The following is a 25,904-nucleotide window of genomic DNA, read 5'->3' as shown; positions in this document are numbered from 1 at the left end:
CAGACCAAGTAGCAGCTCTACATATCTGATCGATTGAGACGTCTGCCCTCTCCGCCCAGGAGGTTGCTACGGCTCTGGTGGAATAAGCCTTGACATTGTCCGGGTCCGGAACTCCTGTGGACATATATGTTAAACAAATGGCCTCCCTAAGCCACCTAGAAATGGTACCCTTGGACACCCCGTGACCTTAACTACTCCCCTGAAAGGCCAGGAACAAGGAATGGACCTTCCTCCGTACACTAGTCATGTTAATGTACTGTAGTAGGGATCTTCTAACATCTAGGTTATGGAATCTAACTTCCCCGGGGTTTTTCGGATTGCTGCAAAACGAGGGTAGCATAATCTCCTGGTTACAGTGGAATCTAGATACCACCTTGAGAAGATATGATGGATGTGGACACAAGGTTACTATCATAAATTTGCGTGTACGGAAGATCAACCGAAAGCCCACACCACGGGCTGATGTTAAGGCCACTAAGAGGATAGTCTTAAGGATGAGGATCTTTGGAGAGATGTCCTGTAGGGGCTCGAATGGGTCACTGGTAAGTGCGTTCAAGACCAAATTCAGGTCCCAGGAAGGAACTCTAAGGGACCGAACCGGTCTGGCTCTGGCACAGGACTTGATAAATCTAGAGACCCACCCGTTCCCAGCCAATTTACAACTATAGAGTGCCCCAAGGCCAACACCTGAACTTTTAGAGTCCCAGTGGCTAGACCCAGGTCACACACCTTTTGCAGAAACTCCAGGATTCCTTTGATTGGAGGCTTGTCTGATAACGGGGCATCTATAAAAATCTAGGAACTTCCCCCAGACTCTGTTATAAATTTTAGTCGTTACTGGTTTCCTACTACCCAGCAGGATAGAGACTAACCCTGGTGAAAACTATTTGTTACTTAGTAGTGACCTCTCAAATTCCACGCCGCAAGATGGAATCCTCCGGCTTGGGCATGGAATACTGGTCTCTGAATCAGAACGTCCAGCCTCTCTGGTAGAACCCAGGGATCTGAAACAGACATTAGTCGAAGCAGGGAGAACCAAGGCCTCTTGGGCCAAAAAGGGACTATAAGAATTACCCTTGCGCCATCCTCCCGAATCTTCCTCACCACTGCTGGAACCATTACTATCGGGGGAAAGGCATAGGCCTTCCTGAACTTCCAAGGAATCTGGAGGGCATCTACAGCATGGGGATTTTCTGCTGGGTTTAAGGAACAGAATCTGTCTACCTTCCTGTTTGCTCTTGTGGCAAACAAATCTATGTCTGGTTGTCCCCATAACTGGACAATCTGTCGGAAGACCCCCCAGGTTTAAGCTCCACTCCCCGTTTTAGGGTGTAGTGGCTGAGAAAATCTGCCCTTATGTTTTCCACCCCCTTATGTTAAGGGCACTCAGGGATGGGAGGTGTTGCTCTGCCAGATGTAGTATTCTGTCTGCCACAGCCATCAGGGAGCGTGACCTTGTTCCCCCAGGCTACTGTTGTCCGGTTGTCGGACCTGACCTGGACATGGTGACCCTGAATGTGAGGAAGGAAGCCTATCAGGGATTTCTCCACTGCCCAAAGTTCTTTTAAGTTTGAGGATGCCCCCATCTCGTGGTATGCCCAATGACCCTGTACTGAGAGCTCTGCTAGATAACCCCCCCCATCCGGAGCCTCTCACATCGGTTGTAAGCAACCGATCTACTGGTCTGGACCACTGTACGCTTGAGGTCAGATTTTTCCTGTCTATCCACCATGAAAGGGAATCTACAACTTCTAGGGAGAGAGAACTTTCTTTCTAAATGCCTGTTGAAGGACCTCTGCGCTGACAGGACCTGCCACTGAAGTCTCATATGCCCTTGAGCCCATCTGACTGCTGGGAGACAGACCGTCATGGAGCCCAGGAGGGACATTGCTTCTCTTAGGTACATCACTGGAGACCGCATGGCTTTCAAGACTAAATTGATTACTTTGCGGACCTTGTCTTCTGGGAGGAAGCAGGCTTGGAGACGAGAATCCAGGCTTAGACCAAGGAAGATTTGAGTCCTTGAGGGGGTTAATTTTGACGTTTGGGTATTTACCAACCATCCTAGCTGTTGCAACACCGCTGTGACTTCTAGAAGTTGACTGGAGCAGTGGACTTCTGATTTTCCCTATTACCAAAAAGTCGTCTAAATAGGGAACGATCACTATGTTTTTGATTAGTAGAAAGGCTGTTATTTCTGCCTTTAATTTTGTGAATATTCTCGGGGCTGTGGAGAGGCCGAAGGGTAGGGCAGTAAACTGAAAATGCCTCAGTTCTTTCTGAATGAACAGGGCTACTCTCAGATATTTGTTAGTCTGGATGAATTGGGACGTGATAATATGCATCCTTCAAGTCTATTACTGCCATAAAGCAATTGTGGTGCAAGAGCTTCACTGCGGAGCTCACTGACTCCATCTTGAAAGTCTGGTTCTCTATCAACTGGTTTAGACTCCTGAGGCTGATGGTCCTTAAGGGTCCATTGTTTTTTTTTTTATCATGAACAGAGGGGAATAGAACCCCCCCCTTCTTTTATAGTATCGGAACGTCGAGAAAGACCCGTTTCTCTACTAGCCCTAATATTTCTGACTCCAGAGCTATCTGTTCTTCCTGTACCTTCCTCTTGGGGGTAATCATAAAGGTCCGGCGAGGAATCTGGCTGAACTTTATCTTCAGGCCACCACTCACAATATTCAGAATCCAGGGGTTTGATGTAATGGCTTCCCAATGGAATAAAGTGGGAAAGCCTCCCCCTTACCTCCGGCCTGGCATCATTGGGAAGATTTTTTTGTATTGGAGGACGGTCCTCCAAAACATATAGCCTGACTCTTTCTTGGATTTGGACTCCCATCTTCCGTCTCCTGGAGGGCGACCCAGATTAAATTTTCTCCTCCGAAACTAAACCTTTTTTGAGTCCCCTGAAAATCCTGGGAACCCTTTGTTCCCATCGCCCGCTTTCTCTAAAAGGTCATCCAGCTTCTGGCCAAACAGTAGTCTGCCATCACACGGGAGGGAACATAATTTATGTTTGGATTGTAGGTCACCTGGAGAACCCTTGAGCCACAAGGCCCGTCTGGCAGCATTAGATAGATTTGCTGATCTAGCCGAGAGTCTGAGTCCGCTGAAGAGTCTGCCAGGAAGGCCGACGTTGCCTGCATTAGGGGCAGATTTGAAAGGATTCTGTCCCTAGGGATCTTTTTATCCCTAAGTTGGTCTTCCAACTGTTGGAGCCACACCATGAGGGACGTTGCCACATGGGAAGCTGCAGCAGGAGGCCTGAAGCCTGCAGTAGCTGGCACCTAAGTGTGACGTAGAAAGGAGTCAGCCTTTTAATCAAGGGCATCCCTTAGGATGCCTGAATCCTCCAAAGGTAGGGAAGATTTTTTGGATGACCTGGCTACAGGCCCATCAACTTTGGGGATTTTATCCCAAGGCTCAGAGTCCTTCTCCTCAAAGGGGTACCTTCTTTTAGAGAAGGAGGGTAAGGCCCCCGATCTCTCTGGTTTTCAATGAGGCCCTGAATTTTAGTGTTTACCGGTAAGAAGGAGCTTTTTTTCTCCAAGGCCCGCAAACATAACGTCTTACCGGGATTTGGATGCTTTCTCCTCCCCCAGACCCATAGTTGATCTGACTGCTCTGATCAGTTTGTCCATACCCTCGATGGGGAAGAGAATGATGAATCACTCAGCCCTAGAACCTCGGACTGGGAGGAATCAGAGTTGGAGGAGACATCTTTATGGGATCTTTTCTTCCCTCCAAACAACCCCTTCAGGGACCCCTGAACCTCTGTGTGGACTATGGATTTCAGATTGGATGCGAAATCCAGAGAATTTTCTGCAATGGTTTTATTAATGCAGTTCGGGCAAAGCTGTTTTTGCCAATCTATGGGAATGGAAGTTTGGCGCTACTCTTCTTAGGCTCCTACAGAAGGAAGCACATAAGAGACTTCCCATTACTAAAAGGGTGACATTCACGAAGATCACTCACCCCTGAAGTCACAAACTGGTACCGGATTCGGAGGCTGTAGTGGAACATGCGAGGATTCCTTTCTGGATGGTCCAGAGGTGTTTGATACCTTGCTCGAGCGGCATCCGTCTGCCTCTTCCGTCGCTGAGGTGGGGGGGTTAGCTGCTGCTCTTGACCATCCTGGTCAGCCATTTCAAAGAAGCATGAGCCACGCTCCCAGGATAACCCCCCCCATAATATAGGGTCACCCAGAACCTCCTCCAGCTCAAGGGCCCTCCCCCCCTTCCCAGGCCGAGGCTCCAAACAAAAAAAAAACAGCCCGGGAGCGCTTTACAAGGCACTACCATCTTGGACCGGGTGCCGCCCCCTGACGTCACCCGGCACGCCTCTCCCAGCATGTCCCGCGCCGTGACGTCAGGCGCGTCATACCCGGAAGTTGCCGCTCCAGAACGCGGCCGACTGAGGCGGCAGGGGGAGGGCGGCGCAGTGGTCTACGGAAAGCCGGAGCCTGCCTCACTGCATGCGCTCGGGCGCAGGACCCATGGGAGCTGCGGACGGCGCTTCTGGAGGCTGGAACCCGGTGCACAGGCCAGTGCCCGTTCTTCCACACCGGAACAGACCCAGGTAAGTTTTCTTCTTTCCAGACAGGTTCCCGTCAAGGACAGGAAACCACCTGAAGCGAGGGAGAGGTACTGCCCTTTTATTTCAGACGGTTTCCTGTCCTTGATGAGGCAGATCCCTCTCTCAAGGTGTGCGGTCATGGGTGAGGGGAAAAGCCACCAGGAAAACAAGTAGGATGACTAAAGGTTTTGGATGAACAGGTCCTTTAAAATGAGTATCCTGAGCACTGGTCGTGTGTATTGTACCTCCAAAAAGTGCAGTGGAATATTTCAAGTTCACGTCTCAAAATGCATGTTAACTCCTTTACCGCTGCTAGTCTGTACATTTGTCTTATCTGCCGATGCCCCATGCAGCCAGGACATATGGTTACAACCCTCACTTTAGTGATAGATCTTGCCGCACAGTGCTCAGCCATTAAAGAGATCATGTAGGCACAATGTCCGACCAATGTCCCGGTGACCACAGAGCTGAAATGAGTAGCTCCCCACCACACAAAATGCTGACCACACTGAAAATGAGCACAGTGTTTAGCACTGGGGCTATTTTTCCTGCATTCGGGCCACTGTTATTGGAAGCCCATGATGTCTTTGTGAAGTCCCAGCAATCCTCTGTATACAGATTGCTGCTAATAATGGTCTAATGCCAGATGTATGCATTAAGATCACTATTATCTGTGATCTGCAGAGAGAGAAGTGCTAGGAGGAAACATCATGCCATTCCAGCTTTCTCCTGCCCTAAGGCACTAACTGTAAAAGAAAGTTAAATAAATAGTAAAAAAAAATTACAATATGCATATAGCGCCTATATAAAGACATTAAAAAGATATAATTACCTCTAAATCTAATTGAATTAAAAAAACACACACACACACACACACACAATGCTTCTACCCTCCGTATCATCAGGACCATTCCCTATGACATGGGTTGCCTTACTTACACCTTGTAACAATGTGTCCGTATCACACAAAAATGGTAACCCTAAATCCAGGCAAATAATTTATTCTCACTATTTTTTTTTTTGTCTCTACCACCGCTGTGTCTGTTCTTAATATCTAATATACACTCCCTGACAGAAGTTATGTCGCTTATCCATGTTATGTAAATAAAAGCTTATAACCGGACGTTAAATTTATCCATTGGTTTTATAAATTACTCTTTTGAAAGCTGAAACCCTCCCAAATTTGGTTTCGGTTAAGAAAATAAAAATTGGCATCAATGCTGAAATATTGATCATTTAATGAACACAGAATGGTCAGATTTTGGCAAGACAAAAGTTTTGTCGCCTGGTCATATAATGCACCCAATCCTAGTTTACATCCACACCAGTGCTCAGTAAATGATCGATTAATTAGTGGGTGTGTATAAAAAGAAACACAGCACCCCAGACCTTCACTTGAACTGCCATAAATCCACCCTGCGACCAAAGCCTTGATTATCAAGAGGCTGAAGACCAGATCCACTGCAGAGGTGGCTGGCACCTTTAATGCGATTCAGCGTCAAGTACAAAGAATTAAAAAAAGATTTGAAGAGACTGGAGATGTTTGACAAGTCCATGTCCGGCAGACCCCGCAAGACAACTGCTCAGGAGGAACGTTTGTTGGTTAGATAATCCAAAGCAAGCCCCTCTTCCACTGCAGCAGAGCTCCAACAGGCCTGGTCACCTCAAGTCCCTGTGTCAACTAGAACAGTTTGTAGGATTCCGTCTCGAAATGGCCTCCATGGTTGAATCAGTGCCCAGAAGCCAGCACTAAACAAAAGGCAAAAAAAAAAACAATGTGGCATTTGCAAAGTCCCACAGCCTGCTAAACAGATGGACGCTGGAAAAGTGGCAGAAGGTGGATTTCTCTGATGAATCTTCAGTAGAATTACACCACAGTCGTCGCAAATACTGCAGGAGACCTACTGGAGCCCGTATGGATCCAAAATACACCCAGAAAACAGTTAAATTTGGTGGTGGAAAGATCATGGTCTGGGGTTACATTCAGTATGGGGGTGTGCGAAACATTTGCAAGGTGGAAGGCAATATCAATAGCCTAAAATATCAAGAAGCATTAGCTACCTCCTCTTACATTCCAAATCATAAAAGGGGTCAAATTCTGCAGCAGGATGGTGCTCCATCTCATACATCCCTCTCTACAACAAAGTTCCTCCAGGCAAAAAAGATCAAGGTGCTCAAGGACTGGCCAGCCCAGTCACCAGACATGAACATCATTGAGCATGTTTGCTGTAGGATGAAAGAGGAAGCTTGGAAGACAAAACCAAAGAATCTAGATGAACTCTGGGAGGCATGTAAGACTGCATTCATTGCTATTCCTGATGACTTCATTAATAATTGTATGAATCATTGTTGAACCGCATGGATGCAGTCCTACAAGCTCATGGAAGTCACACAAAATATTAAATATGACTCTAATAGCACCACAACTTCATTCACCAATGTTATGCAACATATATTTGTATTTTAAGATATTTGTTTGAATATCACATTACTGTCTGTGGGCGACAAAACTTTTGTCTTGCCACAATCTGACTATTCTGTGTTCATTAAATGATCAATATTTCAGCATTGATGCCAATTTATTTTCTTAACCTAAACCAAATTTGGGAGGGTTTCAGCTTTCAAAAGAGTAATTTATAAAACCAATGGATGAATTTAACGTCCGGTTATAAGCTTTTATTTACATAACATGGATAAGCGACAACTTCTGTCAGGGAGTGTACATTTTTTCGTTGTATACAAATTTCATCCATTTACATAGCCTGTATGTCAGCGTATGTGGGACAAACTAGAATAAATATGGGGGTCCTTTGTTTTGGGGTGTTCTAGCAGTTAGGTATGTCAGGCAAACTTCACATATTTGGTATTGCTGTACAGGTGACCAAGCATATTACTGTGCTTGGATTTTTTGTAAAAGTGATTATATTAAACAACAATACTGGTATTCAGGTATTTTGGTGCCAACGATGCCTGAATGGTTTTATATTAAGTTTATGGTGTGGTTTAAGATTACTTCGGTTTTGCCAGATTGCCTCTAGTTTGCGATATTACATAGTTAATTAATTATAGTAGAATTCTGGCTTCAAAAAGTCAGTTTCATAGCATTGTAGGCCTATACAAAAAATACTAAATAAGTATATGGGATATTTCATTACCTAAGACACTTAAAGAGTCAAAAGACAAAAAGCCATTGCATCATTTTTATCAGACACGAGTCACATTGGGGGAATGCATTATTTTCATGGACGAGTTCTCAAAAACTAGAACAATTCAGCAAAAGTAATAGGATTTTTTAATTTAGAAGCCTCAAAATACCCTAAATCCATTCAAAAAACCTTGGCACCTGATTTTTTTTTTATTCTTTGTAAACCTGTGTCATAGAAGAAAAAAAATGACATTTATCCCCCCCCCCCCCCATTTTTGGCGTTTGCTCCTCTATGAAAAACTTAAGACACTAGTTTTGTGTTGGGTACTACATTAAAGTCCCTCCTGTGCAGCAAAAAAAACAAAAACAAAAATTCTCTGAAAAGGTTAAATCTCAGGGAGACCTTTGATAAAAATATAAAGGTGGACTGAGGTCTCTGTAGACTGCAAGGGATGTTAGTGTGTTTAAGTGAGACATGCAATTAAAATGTGGTAATTATATTCACTCAAATACAGTAATTTTCTCATTGATGTCAGAAGTCATTATTACACCATACATATTAATTCCCAAAAAAAGCAAACATTCTATTAAACCAAGTAATTTATTGATTCCTTATGGATGTCTGAGGAGGCAAAGTGAAGGCTGGCTCCTCACATCTCTGGCACCCTACAAAATTAATTTTCTGCTCCTCAGTGTCAGGTCCCGCACGTCCACACAAACAGAAAGTGCCCGATCCCTCCCTCATACAGATTTTTTACAGATTTAACTCTGCTTTCCAAAGATTTTTTAATGTCCTGTGCAATAGGCTGCAGTTATGTTACCACAATGCAGCCAATTAATCTTCTCCCCATAACAGTGACCTATGGGAGTGATGCACATCGGGGCTGGGTGAATAGTGGAGAACCCCTGAATGGGACAGGGACCTTGTCACCCAGATCCCAAGTGCATTATTGCACTTTAAGACTGTTCATTAGGTTTCAGAACCTGTTCTGTGCTAGTGTGATACAAAGCCCCTTCCAGCAAGAGAGTTAATAAAATTAAATTAAAAAAAAATATATATAATATTTTGTCCTTTGTGATCCAGCGTGAATCCTGCCGCGGAGGATCCGGGGACTAGAAGCTGGAAATAGATTGCCTCCTGAAAACGAGAGGGGAGGGAAAAGGATGAAAACAAACGAACAAACAAGAAAAAACAGGCAACTGATGAGAAAATGGTTAAGTCTCTAAGGATGGGTTTTGGCCCTGCATCTCTGGGTTGTTCATGGTTCCCACAATGGGAAGTGTCTTATCAGGGTCTGTCCAAGTCATCGTCACTAGAAGAAGAATTGGCTGGCATCATAGGGTCATCAAACAAAGACAGATGTTGCTGTGGGGGCTCATAGCCAGCTAACTCATCACCAAATGTAGGTCCTTGAATTCTGCTTGCAGAAGCTGCATGTATAGAATGGAAGCGGGGTAATCCCATTCCTCCAAGTCCGGATTGGTGCAGCATTCCTCCCCCCGCTGCTCCGTATATAGCCCGCAATGGGTTAGCAGTGGGCTCTGGTCGAGGGTCCCGGGAAAAGGAATGAGAAGAGTCCCCAGCTGTGTGTATCACGGGTGGCATTATTATCTTGGAAGGAGGACGTTTCTTCCTCTTTTTAGCAGATGTGGGAAGGTGTTGAGCATCAAATGCAGTTTCCGGAAGAGAAGACTGAAAAGAAAGAGAAATAAATCAGCAGTGGCATGTTATAAAGTTTCAGGCTCTCTCAGTTGTTCCTCAGCAGTGAAGACTCACAAGGTGTCAGTTATTGCTAAGGAGAAACTGACAGAACTTTAAATGACAAGATAAAGCTTTGCTTAAAGGGGTATTCCCATCTCCAGGATTCTATCCCAATATGTAGTAGTAGTAGTAGTAATAATATTGGCAAATACCAGTCACTATGTGAGTGGCTGTAGCCATGGATATCTAAGCTACTGCAATGCCCATGGGGTAAGAGACCTAGCTAATCAGAAGAACTATACTACATTTCTAATTGGAGGTATTTACTAATATTATTACTACATCTACTACATATAGGGATAGGATCTTAGAGATGGGAATACCCCTTTAAGTCCTGTTCTGTTACAATAGTCAAGCCCTGCACCCCAGACTCACCAGCTAAAATATGGAAGAGATCAGCAGAAAATTACCCCATCTTCCACCCCCTTCCTGAGTTATAAGTTTGATTCAGATCAGGAGTATACAGAAAATTCTGTACGCTGGCAAATAGCAAGATTTTCCCCATTTTCTTCCAGTTTCATTTCTAAATTTAGTGTTCTATTTAAAGCGGGTCTCAGAGAATGCAATATAAATGGTAACAGTCTCAGATTTCAAGCTGCAACCTATCCTAATCGTGTATCAGGACTGGCTGCAGTCAGAAAAAAAACACATACAGCTCCAGTCATGTGTCTCAACTGTCAGAGGAACAGGATTGTGAACAAACATAACTGATCTGCTCTCAGCTGTGGAGGAGAGTGGGTAAAAAACAAACATAGGGTATGTTAATACGTTAAGTATTTGGTGCAGATATTTCTGCATCTTTTAGCAGGAAAGATGCTGTGTAAAACAGGAGCGAGTTTGCCGTGGTTTTTACATGTGTTTTTGGTGCAGATTTTTCCCACTTGTTAGTATGAGTAAAATCTGCAGCAATTCTGCAAGTCACAAATTAGCAACATGTGCATGAGATATCAGGATTCTCATTCACTTTGCTGGCATCAGGAAACCCTTCAGGTTTTGTGACAAATCTGCACAGAAAAGTGGGAATTTTTTTTTTGTCTAACATCAGTTCTGCTATGTGTTCAGTCAGTTTCTGTGCCCTGATATAAAGCTGTCAGATTGACTCAACAGAACGTGTTTACAAATGAGGACAGAAAACAAGTGAAGCGGGAGAAGGAAAAAAAAAAAAAAAAAAAAAAAAGGAGGTCTGTTCTGTTGAGTCTTTTTGTTGTTGTTTTTTTTTCACCCATTACAGCCAATACTCTGCAACTGTAGTAGTAGAGCATGGCAATCCTGATAGCAGGTACACGAGTAGGAGCCCAGTCCGTAGTATAATATCTACGAAGAACTTGGCACTCAATTGGTGTAGAAAAAAAAAAAAAAAAAAAAAGAGGATTTATTTGCAATCCACAGTGAACATATGTAACGTTTCGGTCTCAGTTTAGACCTTGTTCAGGATATACGGATTACCATAGAAGAATATAGGAGTCAATGCTGAAACCAAACAAGATACAGTGCATCTGGAAAATGGGAATACATCTAAAGGTATGGCATCTATAGAAGTCAGCATGTTGAAGTTCTAATCTGAGACCAAATGTCATATGTTCACAGTGGATTGCAAATAAATCATCTTTTTTCTATATCAATTGAGCACCAAGTTCTTCATAGATATCCTACTCTGCGACTGAGCAGATCAGGTATGTTTGTTCAGTAGATGTCTCAACTGTCAGAGCAATCTTGTCTCGAGCAATCTTTCTTCTGGCTGCAAACCATCCCCAGCATGCGACCAGAATGGGCTGCATCTTGAAATATGTGATGGAGGCCATTTTTTGTCACATTCTTCAGGAACCCCTGTAAGGCACATATGAGCTGGATCCCTTACCTTTTTGCCATTGTGATGGTGGGATTGCTGCAAAGTGCCCATAGATCCAAGTGCTGTTGAGGAAGATTTTGATTTTTTCTTTTTTTTGCGTTTCCTTCTGTCTTCCATATACTAGGTTCCAAAAAGAGATAAGAAATCATGGGTCTTCATGACAAGTCAGAAAATAAAGCTCACGTCAGTATTACAGCATCATCAGCAATATTAATTTTGAAGACGGTGGGGCTCATTTATCTAAGCTGTCTTTATTGCACATAGCAACCAACCAGATCTCAGCTTTTACTTAAGGTTGTCCTATGAAAGGTATTACATAAAACTGATGCTGAGTGCATCACAAGATTTCCCTCTTTCCGATCCTTCAGAGTTTGAAGGTACACATATTGAAAGATGGCTATCTAAGCTTTTTATTAGTGGCATTTGAGGCAGTGACTATGTTCCCTTCAGGCCTGGGGAGGAAGACCGGAGATGAGGAGTTAGCAGAAGCTGACTGCAGTGCACTGTGGGGGATGTTGCCTCCTGGTCACATGACAAGCTGGTGCCCACCCACAGGAAGAGAAGAGGCCACAGCTGCAGAAGAGAAAGTAAATTAAAGAGGCTGAAAATTACACTGGCGATTTGTGTTGTATATTTTGCATTGATTTGGTTAAAATATTGGTGGGCATTACTCCAAACATTTTTTTCCTTCACTCCATTAGGACAGCCCCTCTTCAAATGCTCTGGTAAAATAAAAAGTTTGTTATGATTGGCTGCTATGAGCACCTAAGTTTTCCTTTCAGGCATTTTTTTTAACATTTTTCATTACTAAAAAAAAAACACTACTCAGTGTAGATTAATATTAGACTCTAAAATCTGAATGCTACAAAAAACTACAGACTTTTGTATTCATGTGTACATCAACCGGCACGTCATTTTTCTTTTTTTTTATGTCTTGCTTACCCACAGAGAAAGAAGAAATGGTGGCACTATAGTAGGTAGGGATGGCGCTGTGGTGGTGGCAGTGAATACACACACTCCCCTATGAAGCAGGAGGCAGCACAGCACCAGTCCCTACTTCTATGGGGCACCGCATGGTAAACAAAATTAGCAGATGTGCTGCAGGAGAGTGCTGGTGTACTATCCCATGAGACAAGGAAATTGCAGAGCAAGTATACAGGAGATACAGATTTTTTTAGGAGCACCCATAGACTTGAATGGGTGAGTCTCATACCATTTACAGTAGAAACGAGTGCATTCTGCGATATTTTTTTTTTTTTCACACGCAGATTTGGTCAGTGACAAATATCGCTCATCTGCACTGCCCCACTGAGTAACATTGGTTTGAGTGCTGGCCATTGTTTTCAGTACATTTCGCTAGTAATTTTTCATGAATTAGATGGGTGGGCCTAACCAAGCTCCACCCATTTTTACAAAACAGGCCAGGACTGGCATAAAAACATCAAAAAAGGTGCAAACTTTTAGTGCAACTTCCGAGTTGTGCAACTTTTTAAAAGGTGTTTTATGCCAAAACGCTGTTGTAAATGACTTAATGAATAAGTTTGGATTTAGGATAGCAAAATTTACAATGTGTGAACACAGACTTGGGGTGATCACCAGAAATCCTGATGTGCCTTATAGTAGTTGTATTGAAGGCATTTAGGATTTTAGAATACCCCCAAAAAATCTGCTGTATTTGAACAAAAAAAAGCTCGATCAATAAGCCAGAACACATTTTTAGATATGCCAAATGCTCTTGTACTATTAAACCAGTAAGAAGAGAACTGATGCCTGTATGCGCCCATATCTGAAGAGAGCACACAAAAAGCTGAATACCTTACAGTACAATTCAAGACATCCTGCAGCCATATCCAAATCGCTCTCGTCCCTGAATACTTATGATGACTAAGACATAAATTAATAGAAAGTCTAAAACGTCCTTACTGCTAAAAATCGAGGATCCACAATGTAGTCTGGATGTCTATGCAGCCATTCATGTAACTGACAGCGCTTTGGGGCCTCCTCTCCAAGGAGTACAGTACCATCCCTCTGATTCACAACTGGTATTCGAGTGTCCATATCTAGATCCATCTGAAAGGGAACAAGTTAGTGTTCAGAAAATTAACATTTCAATAAGGGGGTTCTTGGGCAGTAGAAAAAAGAAACATGTCAATGTGAATTAATTCCTAAATACCTTGAATAGTCAAATGACATTTATCTTGTGTAGGGAGGTACATACTGTCGTACATTAATATGGCCGTCATCTTGTTACATGGACAGAAACCTGTCCTAGAAAATTATTATCTGTGAGAATTTGCAACAGATAGATCTGCTGCTGTGACCTGGAGCTATAGCCCATCTACAGGTCACAGCAGCAAAGCTCCTACTGCAAATGCTCACAGAGACATTTCTTAAAGGGAATCTTGCGCCTGCACAAAGAAATGGCAGCTCGCGCTTGCGCACTATGCATTGCCCTACTGCGGGCAGAGCCGAAAACATAAGTGCGCATGCGCGCAGTAGGGCAAAACCGTGCACAGGCGAGAGCTGCAATTTCTCTGCGCAGGCACAAGATTTCTGTAATGAGGAGGATGCAGGGGGACGGCAAGCAGCAGCCGGGAGAAGGGATAGAGCACAGAGAGGATGCCTATCGGACAGACAGAATTAACATACAGTGTGGGAGAACTTCAAATGGTTTTTGGAGGAGTTATACAAGGAGAGTCAGGGGCTTATATAACCTTGCATGGAATGCAGCACAGACGTTGAATAAGGTGATCGTTTTAGTTGATGTATAACATTTTATAGTCATTACATCACAACAAATGGTATTTTCTAATTAAAGGCACTTAAGAATATGATTTTTATTTCTGGAGAATCCCTTTAAAAACTAGTTTTACAGTGCCTACAAGTAGTAATCAACCCCCTGCAGATTTAGCTGGTTTGATAAGATGCAAATAAGTTAGAGCCTTCAAACTGCAAACGAGAGTAGGTTTTATGAACAGAAGCATAAATCTTACAAACCAAAAAGTTATGTTGCTCAGTTGAATTTTATTAAATTTTAAACATAAAAGTGTGGGTCAATTATTATACAACCCCTATGTTTAATATTTTGTGGAATAACCCTTGTTTGCAATTACAGCTAATAATCGTCTTTTATAAGACCTGATCAGGCCGGCACAGGTCTGTGGAGTTATCTTGGCCCACTCCTCCATGCAGATCTTCTCCAAGTTATCTAGGTTCTTTGGGTGTGTCATGTGGACTTTATTCTTGAGCTCCTTCCACAAGTTTTCAATTGGGTTAAGGTCAGGAGACTGACTAGGCCACGCCAACACCTTGACTTTTTCCCTCTTGAACCAGGCCTTGGTTTTCTTGGCTGTGTGCTTTGGGTCGTTGTCTTGTTGGAAGATGAAATTACGACCCATCTTAAGATCCTTGATGGAGGAGCGGAGGTTCTTGGCCAAAATCTCCAGGTAGGCCGTGCTATCCATCTTCCCATGGATGCGGACCAGATGGCCAGGCCCCTTGGCAGAGAAACAGCCCCACAGCATGATGCTGCCACCACCATGCTTGACTGTAGGGATGGTATTCTTGGGGTCGTATGCAGTGCCATCCAGTCTCCAAACGTCACGTGTGTGGTTGGCACCAAACATCTCGATCTTGGTCTCATCAGACCATAGAACCTTGAACCAGTCTGTCTCAGAGCCCTCCAAGTGATCATGAGCAAACTGTAGACGAGCCTTGACATGACGCTTTGAAAATAAAAGGTACCTTACGGGCTCGTCTGGAACGGAGACCATTGCGGTGGAGTACGTTACTTATGGTATTGACTGAAACCAATGTCCCCACTGCCATGAGATCTTCCCGGAGCTCCTTCCTTGTTGTCCTTGGGTTAGCCTTGACTCTTCGGACAAGCCTGGCCTCGGCACGGGAGGACACTTTCAAAGGCTGTCCTGGCCGTGGAAGGCTAACAGTAGTTCCATAAGCCTTCCACTTACGGATGATGCTCCCAACAGTGGAGACAGGTAGGCCCAACTCCTTGGAAAGGGTTTTGTACCCCTTGCCAGCCTTGTGACCCTCCACGATCTTGTCTCTGATGGCCTTGGAATGCTCCTTTGTCTTTCCCATGTTGACCATGTCTGAGTGCTGTTCACAAGTTTGGGGAGGGTCTTAAATAGTCAGAAAAGGCTGGCAAAAGAGATCTTTAATCCACACATGTGAAGCTCATTATTCTTGGTGCCTGAACTACTTCTTAATACTTTAGGGGGACCAAACAGAATTCTTGTGGTTTGAGGGGTTGAATAATAAATGACACTCTGAATTAACTTTTAACGTTTTAAAAAAAAAAAAAAAAAATTTGCTGCAGTGCATTTCCCACTTCCAGGCTGATCTACAGTACAAATGTCACAATGCCAAGTTAATTCCGCATGTGTCAACCAGCTAAATCTGCAGGGGGTTGAATACTACTTGTAGGCACTGTATTTACTGTAATGGTAAAGTGGAGCATTTGATCACAGCAACAAAATTCCAACTTTCCATTGTAAAATGAAAGCAATCTGATGGGGTGTTAGAGAGAATGTATTTATTGCATTCATTTGTATGTACATGAGGTCACTACAGAGAAAAGAAACATTTTTTTTACAAGTACCTTGGAGGCTAGTCCCTTTACTCAGCTTGTCTGTTTAACCCCTTTAATCCCCAGCCTGTTTTCACCTTCCTGACCACTGTCACTTTATGAGGTAATAACTCTGGAACGCTTTAATGGATCCCAGTGATACGGCGATTGTTTTTCTCCGTATTGTACTTCATGATAGCGATAAATATTGGTCAATATGATTTGCAGATATTTATGAAAATGTTGACATTATGACAAAAAATTAGAACATTTTGCATGTTCAAACTTTTCGTTTTTATGCCCTTAAACCAGATAGATATGAACATTTTACTTTTTCCCACAAAAATGTTGCTTTAGCCCCAAATTTTGCATTTTCAAAAGGGTAACAGAAGAAAATGAACCAAACATACAAATTGGTTGTGCAATTTCTCCTGAGCACGCCGATACTTCTTATGTGGTAGAAAACCACTGTTTGGGCGCATGGCAGGGCTTGGAAGGGAAGGAGCGCCACTTGAATTCTGGAACGCAAAATTGTCTGGAATAGATAGTGGACGCCATGTTGCGTTTGCAGAGCACCTGATGTGCCTAAACAGTGGAAACCCTTCACATATTACCCCATTTTGGAAATTACACCTCTAAAAGGAATTCATCTAGGGGTGTAGTGAGAATTTTTGACCCTCAGGCGATTCACAGAATTCTATAACATTGGGCTCAGTCAATGGAAAATAACTTTTTCAACTAAGATGTTGTTTTGGCCTCAATTTTCAAAAGGGATAATAGGAGAAAATGAACAGTACAATTTGTTAAGTAATTTCTCCTGAGTACGCCAATACCATATGTGGCCAAAGAGGCACAAGACAAACCTCAGAAGTAAAGGAGCGCCATTGCTGGAATTCAGATTTCACTGGATTGGTTTGAGGTAACAATGTCACATTGGCAGAGCCCCTGAGGAGCCAGAACAGCAGAAACCGCCCATAAGTGACCCTATTTTACAAGCTACTCCCCCCCCCCTCCCCCCAATGAATTCATCTAAGCGTGCAGTGATCATATTGACACTATGGGTGTGTCACAGAATTGTATACCATTGGGCTGTTAAGAAAAAAGGAGATTTTTGTGTACTCACCGTAAAATCTCTTTCTCTTAGCCTCTAATTGGGGGACACAGGACCATGGGTGTTATGCTGCTGTCCACTAGGAGGCGATACTATGCATAATCTGAAAGATTAACCGTGGCTCCTCCTCTGCAGTATACACCCCTGGACGGCATTAGCCTTCTCCAGTTTGTGCAAAACCATTAGGAGGAACGTAACATGGATAACATACCATGCCTATAAGAAGGCAACTATGTACGAGCTCAAAAAAAAACAATATGAGAACTCAACATAACAACCCGGAACGGGCAACAGGGTGGGAGCTGTGTCCCCCAATTAGAGGCTAAGCGAAAGATTTTATGGTGAGTACACAAAAATCTCCTTTACTCTGTCGCCTCATTGGGGGACACAGGACCATGGGACGTTCCAAAGCAGTCCCTGGGTGGGAAGCAATGGACGAATATTGTGTAGACAGGCCCCTATAATTGGGGCACTGCCGCCTGCAGAACACGTCTACCCAGGCTCGCGTCTGCAGAGGACTGGGTATGAACCCTGTAGTGTTTGGTAAACGTGTGTAGGTTAGTCCAGGTGGCTGCCTTACACACTTGTTGTGCCGAAGCCTGGTGCCGAATGGCCCAGGAGGCCCCTACCGCACATGTAGAGTGTGCCGTAATACCTGCTGGAAGAGGAGAATTTTTGATGCGGTAGGCCTCTTGTATGGTGGATTTGATCCACCTGGCAAGGGTAGCTTTGGAAGCTGGCAGACCCTTGCAGCCGCCTTCCAGAAGAAGAAAAAGAATCAGACTTCCGGAAGGGCGCAGTCCTAGACACATAGATACGCAATGCCCTGACAAGGTCCAGCGTATGCAGAGCCTTCTCCACTCTATGAACCGGGACCGGACAGAGGGATGGCAGTGAAATTTCCTCATTGAGGTGGAAGTTGGACACAACCTTCGGAAGGAAGGATGGGACCGTACGGAGAACTACCTTGTCCTGGTAAAAAGCCAGGAAGGGTTGTCTGCAGGAGAGTGCTGTCAGTTCAGACACGCTGCATAGCGAGGCGATTGCCACCAGGAAAACCACTTTCTGGGATAGAAGGCGGAGTGGGACTTCCCTAAGGGGTTCAAAGGGTGTTTCCTGCAATGCTGTCAGCACCAGGTTGAGGTTCCACGTTTCTAGTGGTCGTCTGTAGGGGGGAACCAATCGGGAAACCCCCTGAAGAAATGTCCTTACTTGCGGCTTGTTAGCAATGCACCTCTGAAAAAGCACTGAGAGAGAAGACACCTGGCTCTTAAGGGAGGCCAGGGACAGTCTGGCCTCCAGACCCGATTGGAGAAACCCAAGTACCCTGGGGAGGGAATAAGGGAATGGGGTCTGGCCACGAGATTCGCACCAGGTAAAGAAGGCTTTCCAGGTACGGTAATACATCTTAGCAGAGGTTGGCTTCCGTGCCCTGATCATGGTTCCAGATCTCAATGGCCACGCCGTCAAATTGAGGGCCAGAGTTCTGGTGGTAGAACGGGCCTTGTGACAGAAGATCCGGGCGATCGGGGAGACGCCAGGGGATGTCTGCTGTGAGCTGTACGATGTCGGAGTACCATGTACGTCTGGGCCAGTCCGGTGCGATTAGGATGGTTGGAACTCCCTCTTGCTTGATCTTCCTCACCACTCTGGATATCAGGGGGGAGAGGTGGAAAAATGTACAGGAGCTGGAACTGGGTCCAGTCCTGAACCAGGGCGTCCGCTCCTAGTGCCCGCGGGTCGCGAGTTCTGGCCATGAAGTTGGAGACCTTGGCATTGAAGTGGGAAGCCATTAGGTCTGGAGTCCCCAAGCGATGGCAGATCTGGCGAAAAACTTCAGGATGGAGAGACCACTCTCCCGAGTCCATTCCTTGCTGGCTGAGGAAGTCTGCTTCCCAGTTGTCCACACCCGGAATGTGGACCGCAGAGAGAACCGAACCTGTGTCACTTCTCTCATCGCCTGGGCACTGCGGGTCCCCCCTTGGCGATTCACATATGCCTCAGCCGTGGCATTGTCCCACTGTACTCTGATGTGAGAGGCTGCCAGTAAGTGATGGAAGGCTCTCAATGCCAGGAGGATGGCACGAATTTCCAAGATGTTGATGGGCATGGTCGCTTCCACTGGGGACCACTTGCCCTGTGCTCTGTGGTGTAGGTGTACAGCACCCCATCCAGTCAGGCTCGCGTCGGTGGTCAGAACCTTCCATTGACCCGTGAGAAAGGATTTCCCCTTTGTTAGTAAGGTTGGCTTGAGCCACCAGTGCAGGGACCTCCTGGTTGACTACGTCAGCTGGAACTCCCTGTCAAGAGAAAAAGGGTTCCTGTCCCATGACTTGAGGATGGCTAGTTGGAGAGGCCTGAGGTGAAGCTGGGCAAATGGAACCGCTTCTATTGCCGCCACCATCCTGCCGAGGACATATGGCAAACCGGAGAGATCGATTGGGTTTGCTGAGGAGAGTGCGAACTCCTAGACGGAGAGGCAGTGCCTTGTCCTTGGGAAGGAGCACTAGACGCCTGAAGGTGTTGAATAGAATTCCCAGGAAGGTCAGAGACTAACTCGGGGTTGGTGATGACTTTTGTAGGTTGACTAACCAGCTCAGAGTGTCGATTGTGATTGAGACGCTGAGCTCGCAGTCCTTGAAGGTGGGAGCCTTAATAAGGAGATCGTCCAGGTATGGAACGACTACTATGCTTCTGGAGTGCAGGACGTCCATGGTGGCTGCCATGACTTTGGTAAACACTCTGGGAGCCGTGGCGAGTCTGAACGGGAGAGCCACGAACTGGTAGTGGTCCTGGTCGATTGCGAACCTGAGAAATCTCTGATGGGCGGGTGCAATTGGTATATGCAGGTATGCGTCTTGTATGTCTATGGAGGCGAGAAATTCTCCCTTTTCCATGGACGCAATGATGGACCGAAGGGACTCCATGCAGAAGTGACGTACCCGTACATATTTGTTAAGCGGTTTTAGGTCCAGTATGGGCCGTACGCCGCCTCCTTTCTTGGGGACTACGAATAAATTGGAGTAGAACCCTCGGAAGCGCTCGGCCACGGGGATCGGTACTATGACTCCTGCTTGAAGAAGCAAGAAGATCGCTTGGCGGAAGGCACAAGCCTTGGCTGGCAGTTTTGGGGGAACAGAAAGAAGGAGTCTGTTTGGTGGGTTGGAAGTGAACTCCATCTTGTATCCCGAAGACACTAGTTCCCTGACCCACCTGTCTTCTGTAATACGCAGCCAGACTTGATGAAAGAGCAAAAGTCGGCCGCCTACAGGTGGGGTGTCTTACGGAGTCCGTGAGTCATGATGAGGAGGAAGTCTGAGATTTTCCTACTTTAAACTTTGACTGGCCTGCTTTTGACTGCCAGGTCTTGTCCGACTTTTGCGTCGACCGCGAGTTGTCCCTGCGTAGGGAGCGGTTGCTATTTTGTGCTGGCCGCGAGACGGACCAGCCCGAAGAGTTCCGAAAGGATCGGAATAGAGTTTGGTTACGCTTCTTGTAAGAGCGTTTGGGTTTCAAGTTGGGGGAAGAGAGGTACTTTTACCCCCCTGTGGCGTTGATATCATCGTATCCAACTGTTCACCAAAAAGTCGACCACTGAGGTACGGGAGGTGCGTGAGGGACTTCTTTGAGGCTGCGTCTGCTTTCCATTCCCGCAGACAGAGGATACGCCGAATCATGATAGCATTTGATGCTATCCCCGCTGCAGCCCTTGCAGAATCCAGAGCTGCATGAAGCATGTAATCTGCTACAACTGCTATTTGAACCGCTTGGTCCGACAGCTCAGGAGCAGATACTTGGAGGCCAGCTTGTAAATTTTTGGCCCAAGCCAAGATGGCCTTGGCAGCCCAAACTGAAGCGAACGCGGAAGCCAGGGAGGCCCCTGCGGCCTCGAAAATTGAACGAGCCATGCGTTCTACCTGCCGGTCTGCTGTGTCCCTGAGGGTTGAGCTATCTGGCAGTGAAAAGATTGACTGTGCTGCTAGCCTAGAGACTGGGGGATCCACTTCGGATGGATCTGTCCATTCCTTGGTGGTCTCCTGTGGGAAGGGGTTCCGCGCCTCCAGATATTTGCGATTGGTAAACTTCTTCTCAGGCTGTGAGAACTGCTTTTTAAGGATCGACTTAAACTCTGGGTGGTCAAAAAAGACCTTAGGCGGCTTCAGAACTCCTTTAAAGGAAATCTTGTGTTGTGGTGCCTCCGGGGGCAGATCAGAAATGTCCATCCATCGGGTGCTGGACGAGATTATGTCCTCAACTAGAACTGTATTGCTAGGGGGGATTGGGATCCTTGTCTGAGTCGGAATCACAGATGCCTTCCCAATCCTGTGTATCGTTAAGGCGTCTTCTGCTGGGTGAACCAGGGTGGAGGCCTTCTCTGGTCGGGGATCGCTGCGGAGAACTGCAATGTCTGTCCCTGGTAGGGGATGGTCTAGATGACCTGGAACTACGGTGTCGTTCCCTAGAAGGGGATGACCGTATGCTATGGGATGACGCAGATGAACGTGACCTGTGGGTCCGCTTGCGTTCTGACCTAGACGTGGATGTGCCCGGGTCATCATGTCCCCGAGTTGAGCCTTCCCTTTGCTGGGTAGCGTTCATAGCCGAGGCATGACTCTGCAGAGCCTGAAGCAATGTGGAGGTTAGGTTATCTATAGACTGCGTCAGATTGCGACATACGAGTGACCCATTCCGGCGTGGCATTAGACACCGAAGCATTGGCAGAGGCTTCTTGGGGCTCTGGCACAGTAGTCTGGATGCAGTCCTGGCAGTGCGGGTACATCCTGCCACTTGGGAGAGTATTGCTGCAGGCTGTACAGAGTGCATAATAGCAGTCCTGCCTGGTTCTCTTGGACCTTGAGCCCGGCATAGTGCACTGGGGTGGCTATGCAGAGAGCCCTACAGGGGTGGCCATGCAGAGGAGCCTGGACTCACAGACGAGGAAGAACTCCAGCTGTGATCTTATCCCACCAGTGTGCTCCCTAGGTCCAGCGCCGAAGATACACAGTCCTGTGCCCCCCGGAGACTGGCTGGTCTTCCCTTATCCTGCTGCAGATAATGGCCGCCGGAGTCAAGTTAAGAAAGAAGGGGGGCGGAGAGCTGAAAAGGGCAGCAGAACTGTGTGAAAGTGCACCCTTTCAGTCTCGATCTGCCCCCTGTATGACACTGTAGAGTGTCATATTTGTCATCCGAAGGGGGGGGGGGGGCGGGGAGAGGAGGTGGCGGCTTCGGTTAGGCCGAAGCCGCGGCCTAAATTAGATGCCTGATGCCCAAAGGGACTGCAGGCCGGCGCGGAAGTCCGGGAGGGGGCCGGATCTGAACCGGACCCACCCGGATTTAAAGGCAGGATAGCGGTGGGGTATAAGCAGAAGGGGGGGGGCCCTGTGAAGAGTCCCCCTGATTCACCGTAGAGCTGGTGCTGCCGCAGAAACAGGGCGCAGGAAGGCCTGGTGCCTCTGTTTGTTCTGCCTGTACTCCCCCCCGGCCCCGACAGGAGCCCGCAGCAGGGCTGGGGTCCCTGGATTCAGCCGTAGTGTGCTGGCTGCTGGGAACTGCTGCCTGTACAGGCCCTACCTGAGGCGTTTCAACCTAATACCCCCAGAGGGGGATTAGGGAGGTGCTGTTGTCACCATCAGGGGGCTATGTCCTCGCCTCGACCTCAACCCAGAAACCAAAAGGAATTGGGGAAGGAGGGGGGTCTCGACTTCGAACCAGCACCCGAGGGGCTGGGGAAGGAGCGACATAGGGAATAGCCATCTCGACTTCAACTGTGCACCCCGTAATAGGGGGCAGAGGAAGGAGCCATGCCGGGAGTCTCGCAGGAGACCCACTTTTCTTCATCCGTAATCCAGTCGGTGAAAAAGGAGTTTAAAAGTTTTAGGTGTGCCTCCTATGCGACACTAAGCAAAAACTGGAGAAGGCTGATGCCGTCCAGGGGTGTATACTGCAGAGGAGGAGCCACGGTTAATCTTTTTCAGATTATGCATAGTGTCGCCTCCTAGTGGACAGCAGCATAACACCCATGGTCCTGTGTCCCCCAATGAGGCGACAGAGTAAATAAAATTTTTACCACTAAAATTTTGTTTTAGCCCCAGATTTTACATTTTCACAAGGGGAAATTTGTAAAGATGGCACCAAATTTTGTCCCACAATTTCTGCTGAACGTGGCAATTACCACATATATCTGTATTGTACTGCTTAGCCAAGTGGTGAGACTCTGGAGGGAAGAAGCGCTATTTGACTCTCTGAGAACAAATTATCAGAGAATAGTTTGTAGCCTCCATATACAGAGCCCCTAAGTGGCAGAAGAGCAGAACTCACCCTCAAGTGACCACATTTTGGAAATTACATTCCTCTGGGAATTTATCTACAGGTTTAGTGATGATTTTGACTCCATGTGAGTTTCCAGAAACAAGCAGTCTGGACTCAGTCTGGCCTTTGTTCAGCGGTGTCCTTTTCAGGGGTTCACAAAACTGTGGCCGACAAAGGTTTTATGCGCACTTCAAAAGAGGGACACCACCGGATCATAGGCCAGACGGCGTCCACAGTGCCTCCATCTGCCTCATTATAGGGAATTTTCCGCCGGGGGTTCAGTCTGAATCATGTATTTCAGAGATTTACACAGAAACCCCACTGTAAGCGGTCAGCGCAGGATAAATGTGGGTGGGCCGAGCCTTACTGCGATCTTTGGGAGGCAGAATGAACAAATCAGCAGCAGGTGAATGATTGGTTTTATTTATTTTTTATGCCGTTCCCTGTGTGGTATAAGCGATTAGATGGATTTATTCTTCAGGCCGTTGCAAAACCAAGTTTTTGCATATCCATATTTTGAGTGCTATAATTTTTCTAGATTTCTGCCGACAGAGCATTGTGAGGGCTTGTTTCTTGCAGGGCAATATGACGTTTTTATTGGTACTATTTTTGGGCACATGACATTTTTTGATAGCTTACCATTCTGATTTTTGGGAGCAGAACAAACAAAAAACAGCAATTTGGGAATTTTTTTTCATGCCATTCATCATGAGGTAAAATTGATAAAGCAGCTTTATTCTTTGGGTCAGTACAATTTCAGCAGTACTACATTAATATAATTTTTTTATGTTTTGGTGCTTTTACACAATATAAACTATTTTATAGAAAAAAAAACAACTTTTAAAATTCTTTACTGGTGGAGCTGTATGGCGGTATATTTTTTTGCGGTACAAGATGACATTTTCAGTGATACCATTTTTATTTCGATTTGACTTTTTCATGGAGTTTTATTCCACTTTTTGTTCGGAGGTATGATGAAAAAAGGAGATTTTTGTGTACTCACCGTAAAATCTTTCTCTTAGCCTCTATAATTGGGGGACACAGGACCATGGGTGTTATGCTGCTGTCCACTAGAAGGCGACACTATGCATAATCTGAAAGATTAACCGTGGCTCCTCCGCAGTATACACCCCTGGACGGCGTCAGCCTTCTCCAGTTTTGTGCAAGAGCAGTAGGAGGAACGTAACATGGATAACATACCATGCCTATAAGAAGGCAACTATGTACGAGCTCAAAAAAAACAATATGAGAACTCAACATAACAGCCCGGAACGGGCAACAGGGTGGGAGCTGTGTCCCCCAATTAGAGGCTAAGCGAAAGATTTTATGGTGAGTACACAAAAATCTCCTTTACTCTGTCGCCTCATTGGGGGACACAGGACCATGGGACGTTCCAAAGCAGTCCCTGGGTGGGAAGCAATGGACGAATATTGTGTAGACAGGCCCCTATAATTGGGGCACTGCCGCCTGCAGGATACGTCTACCTAGGCTCGCGTCTGAACCCTGTAGTGTTTGGTAAACGCGTGTAGGCTAGTCCAGGTGGCTGCCTTACACACTTGTTGTGCCGAGGCCTGGTGCCAAATGGCCCTGGAGGCCCCTACCGCACATGTAGAGTGTGCCGTAATACCTGCTGGAAGAGGAGAATTTTTGAGGTGGTAGGCCTCTTGTATAGTGGATTTGTTCCACCTGGCAAGGGTAGCTTTGGAAGCTGGCAGACCCTTGCAGCCGCCTTCCAGAAGAAGAAAAAGAATCAGACTTCCGGAAGGGCGCAGTCCTAGACACATAGATACGCAATGCCCTGACAAGGTCCAGCGTATGCAGAGCCTTCTCCACTCTATGAACCGGGACCGGACAGAGGGATGGCAGTGAAATTTCCTCATTGAGGTGGAAGTTGGACACAACCTTCGGAAGGAAGGATGGGACCGTACGGAGAACTACCTTGTCCTGGTAAAAAGCCAGGAAGGGTTGTCTGCAGGAGAGTGCGGTGAGTTCAGACACCCTGCGTAACGAGGTGATTGCCACTAGGAAAACCACTTTAGAAGGTGGAGTGAGACTTCCCTAAGGGGTTCAAAAGGTGTTTCCTGCAATGCTGTCAGCACCAGGTTGAGATCCCATGTTTCTAGTGGTCGTCTGTAGGGGGGGAACCAATCGGGAAACCCCCTGAAGAAATTGCGACACTAAGCAAAAACTCGAGAAGGCCGACGCCGTCCAGGGGTGTATACTGCAGAGGAGGAGCCACAGTTAATCTTTTTCAGATTAAGCATAGTGTCGCCTCCTAGTGGACAGCAGCATAACACCCATGGTCCTGTGTCCCCCAATGAGGTGACAGAGTAAGCATAGTTTTTTTTGCCACTTTTTTTTTTTTTTTTTTTTTTTTTAACAGTGTTCACTGAAGTGGTTAACTAGTGTGACAGTTTTATAGATCATGTCGTTCAGGATGCGGAGATACCAAACATGTGTACTTATTTTATTTTTACATAAATATAACTATATATATATTGGTATAAGATTTACTTATTTTTTCTATGTTGTGATTTCTTTAAAAAATATTTGTAC

General features: G+C 45.9%; 1 protein-coding gene across 5 annotated transcripts in view; it reads right to left on the bottom strand.

Moving 5' to 3' along the window:
* Positions 1 to 8,311: 8,311 nt before the first annotated feature.
* Positions 8,312 to 25,904, bottom strand: part of CHD8 (chromodomain helicase DNA binding protein 8) — an 89,748-nt gene continuing 72,155 nt past the window's right edge. For all 5 annotated transcript variants that reach the window (XM_073671134.1, XM_073671138.1, XM_073671139.1 and 2 more), the window contains exons 36-38: positions 13,264 to 13,410; positions 11,350 to 11,460; positions 8,312 to 9,422 (exon numbers count right to left, since the gene is read on the bottom strand). In XM_073671134.1, coding sequence (XP_073527235.1) covers positions 9,018 to 9,422; positions 11,350 to 11,460; positions 13,264 to 13,410 — 663 coding nt within the window. In that variant the 3' untranslated portion in view covers positions 8,312 to 9,017. The remainder of the gene's footprint in view (positions 9,423 to 11,349; positions 11,461 to 13,263; positions 13,411 to 25,904) is intronic.

This window comes from Phyllobates terribilis, unplaced genomic scaffold (assembly GCF_046119375.1).
Source record: "Phyllobates terribilis strain yellow unplaced genomic scaffold, ASM4611937v1 Scaffold_1__5_contigs__length_1240528914, whole genome shotgun sequence".
NCBI classification, from domain to species: Eukaryota; Metazoa; Chordata; class Amphibia; order Anura; family Dendrobatidae; genus Phyllobates; species Phyllobates terribilis.
The sequence above is the reverse complement of the archived record's forward strand: the minus strand, read 5'-3'. Positions and strand labels throughout refer to the sequence as shown.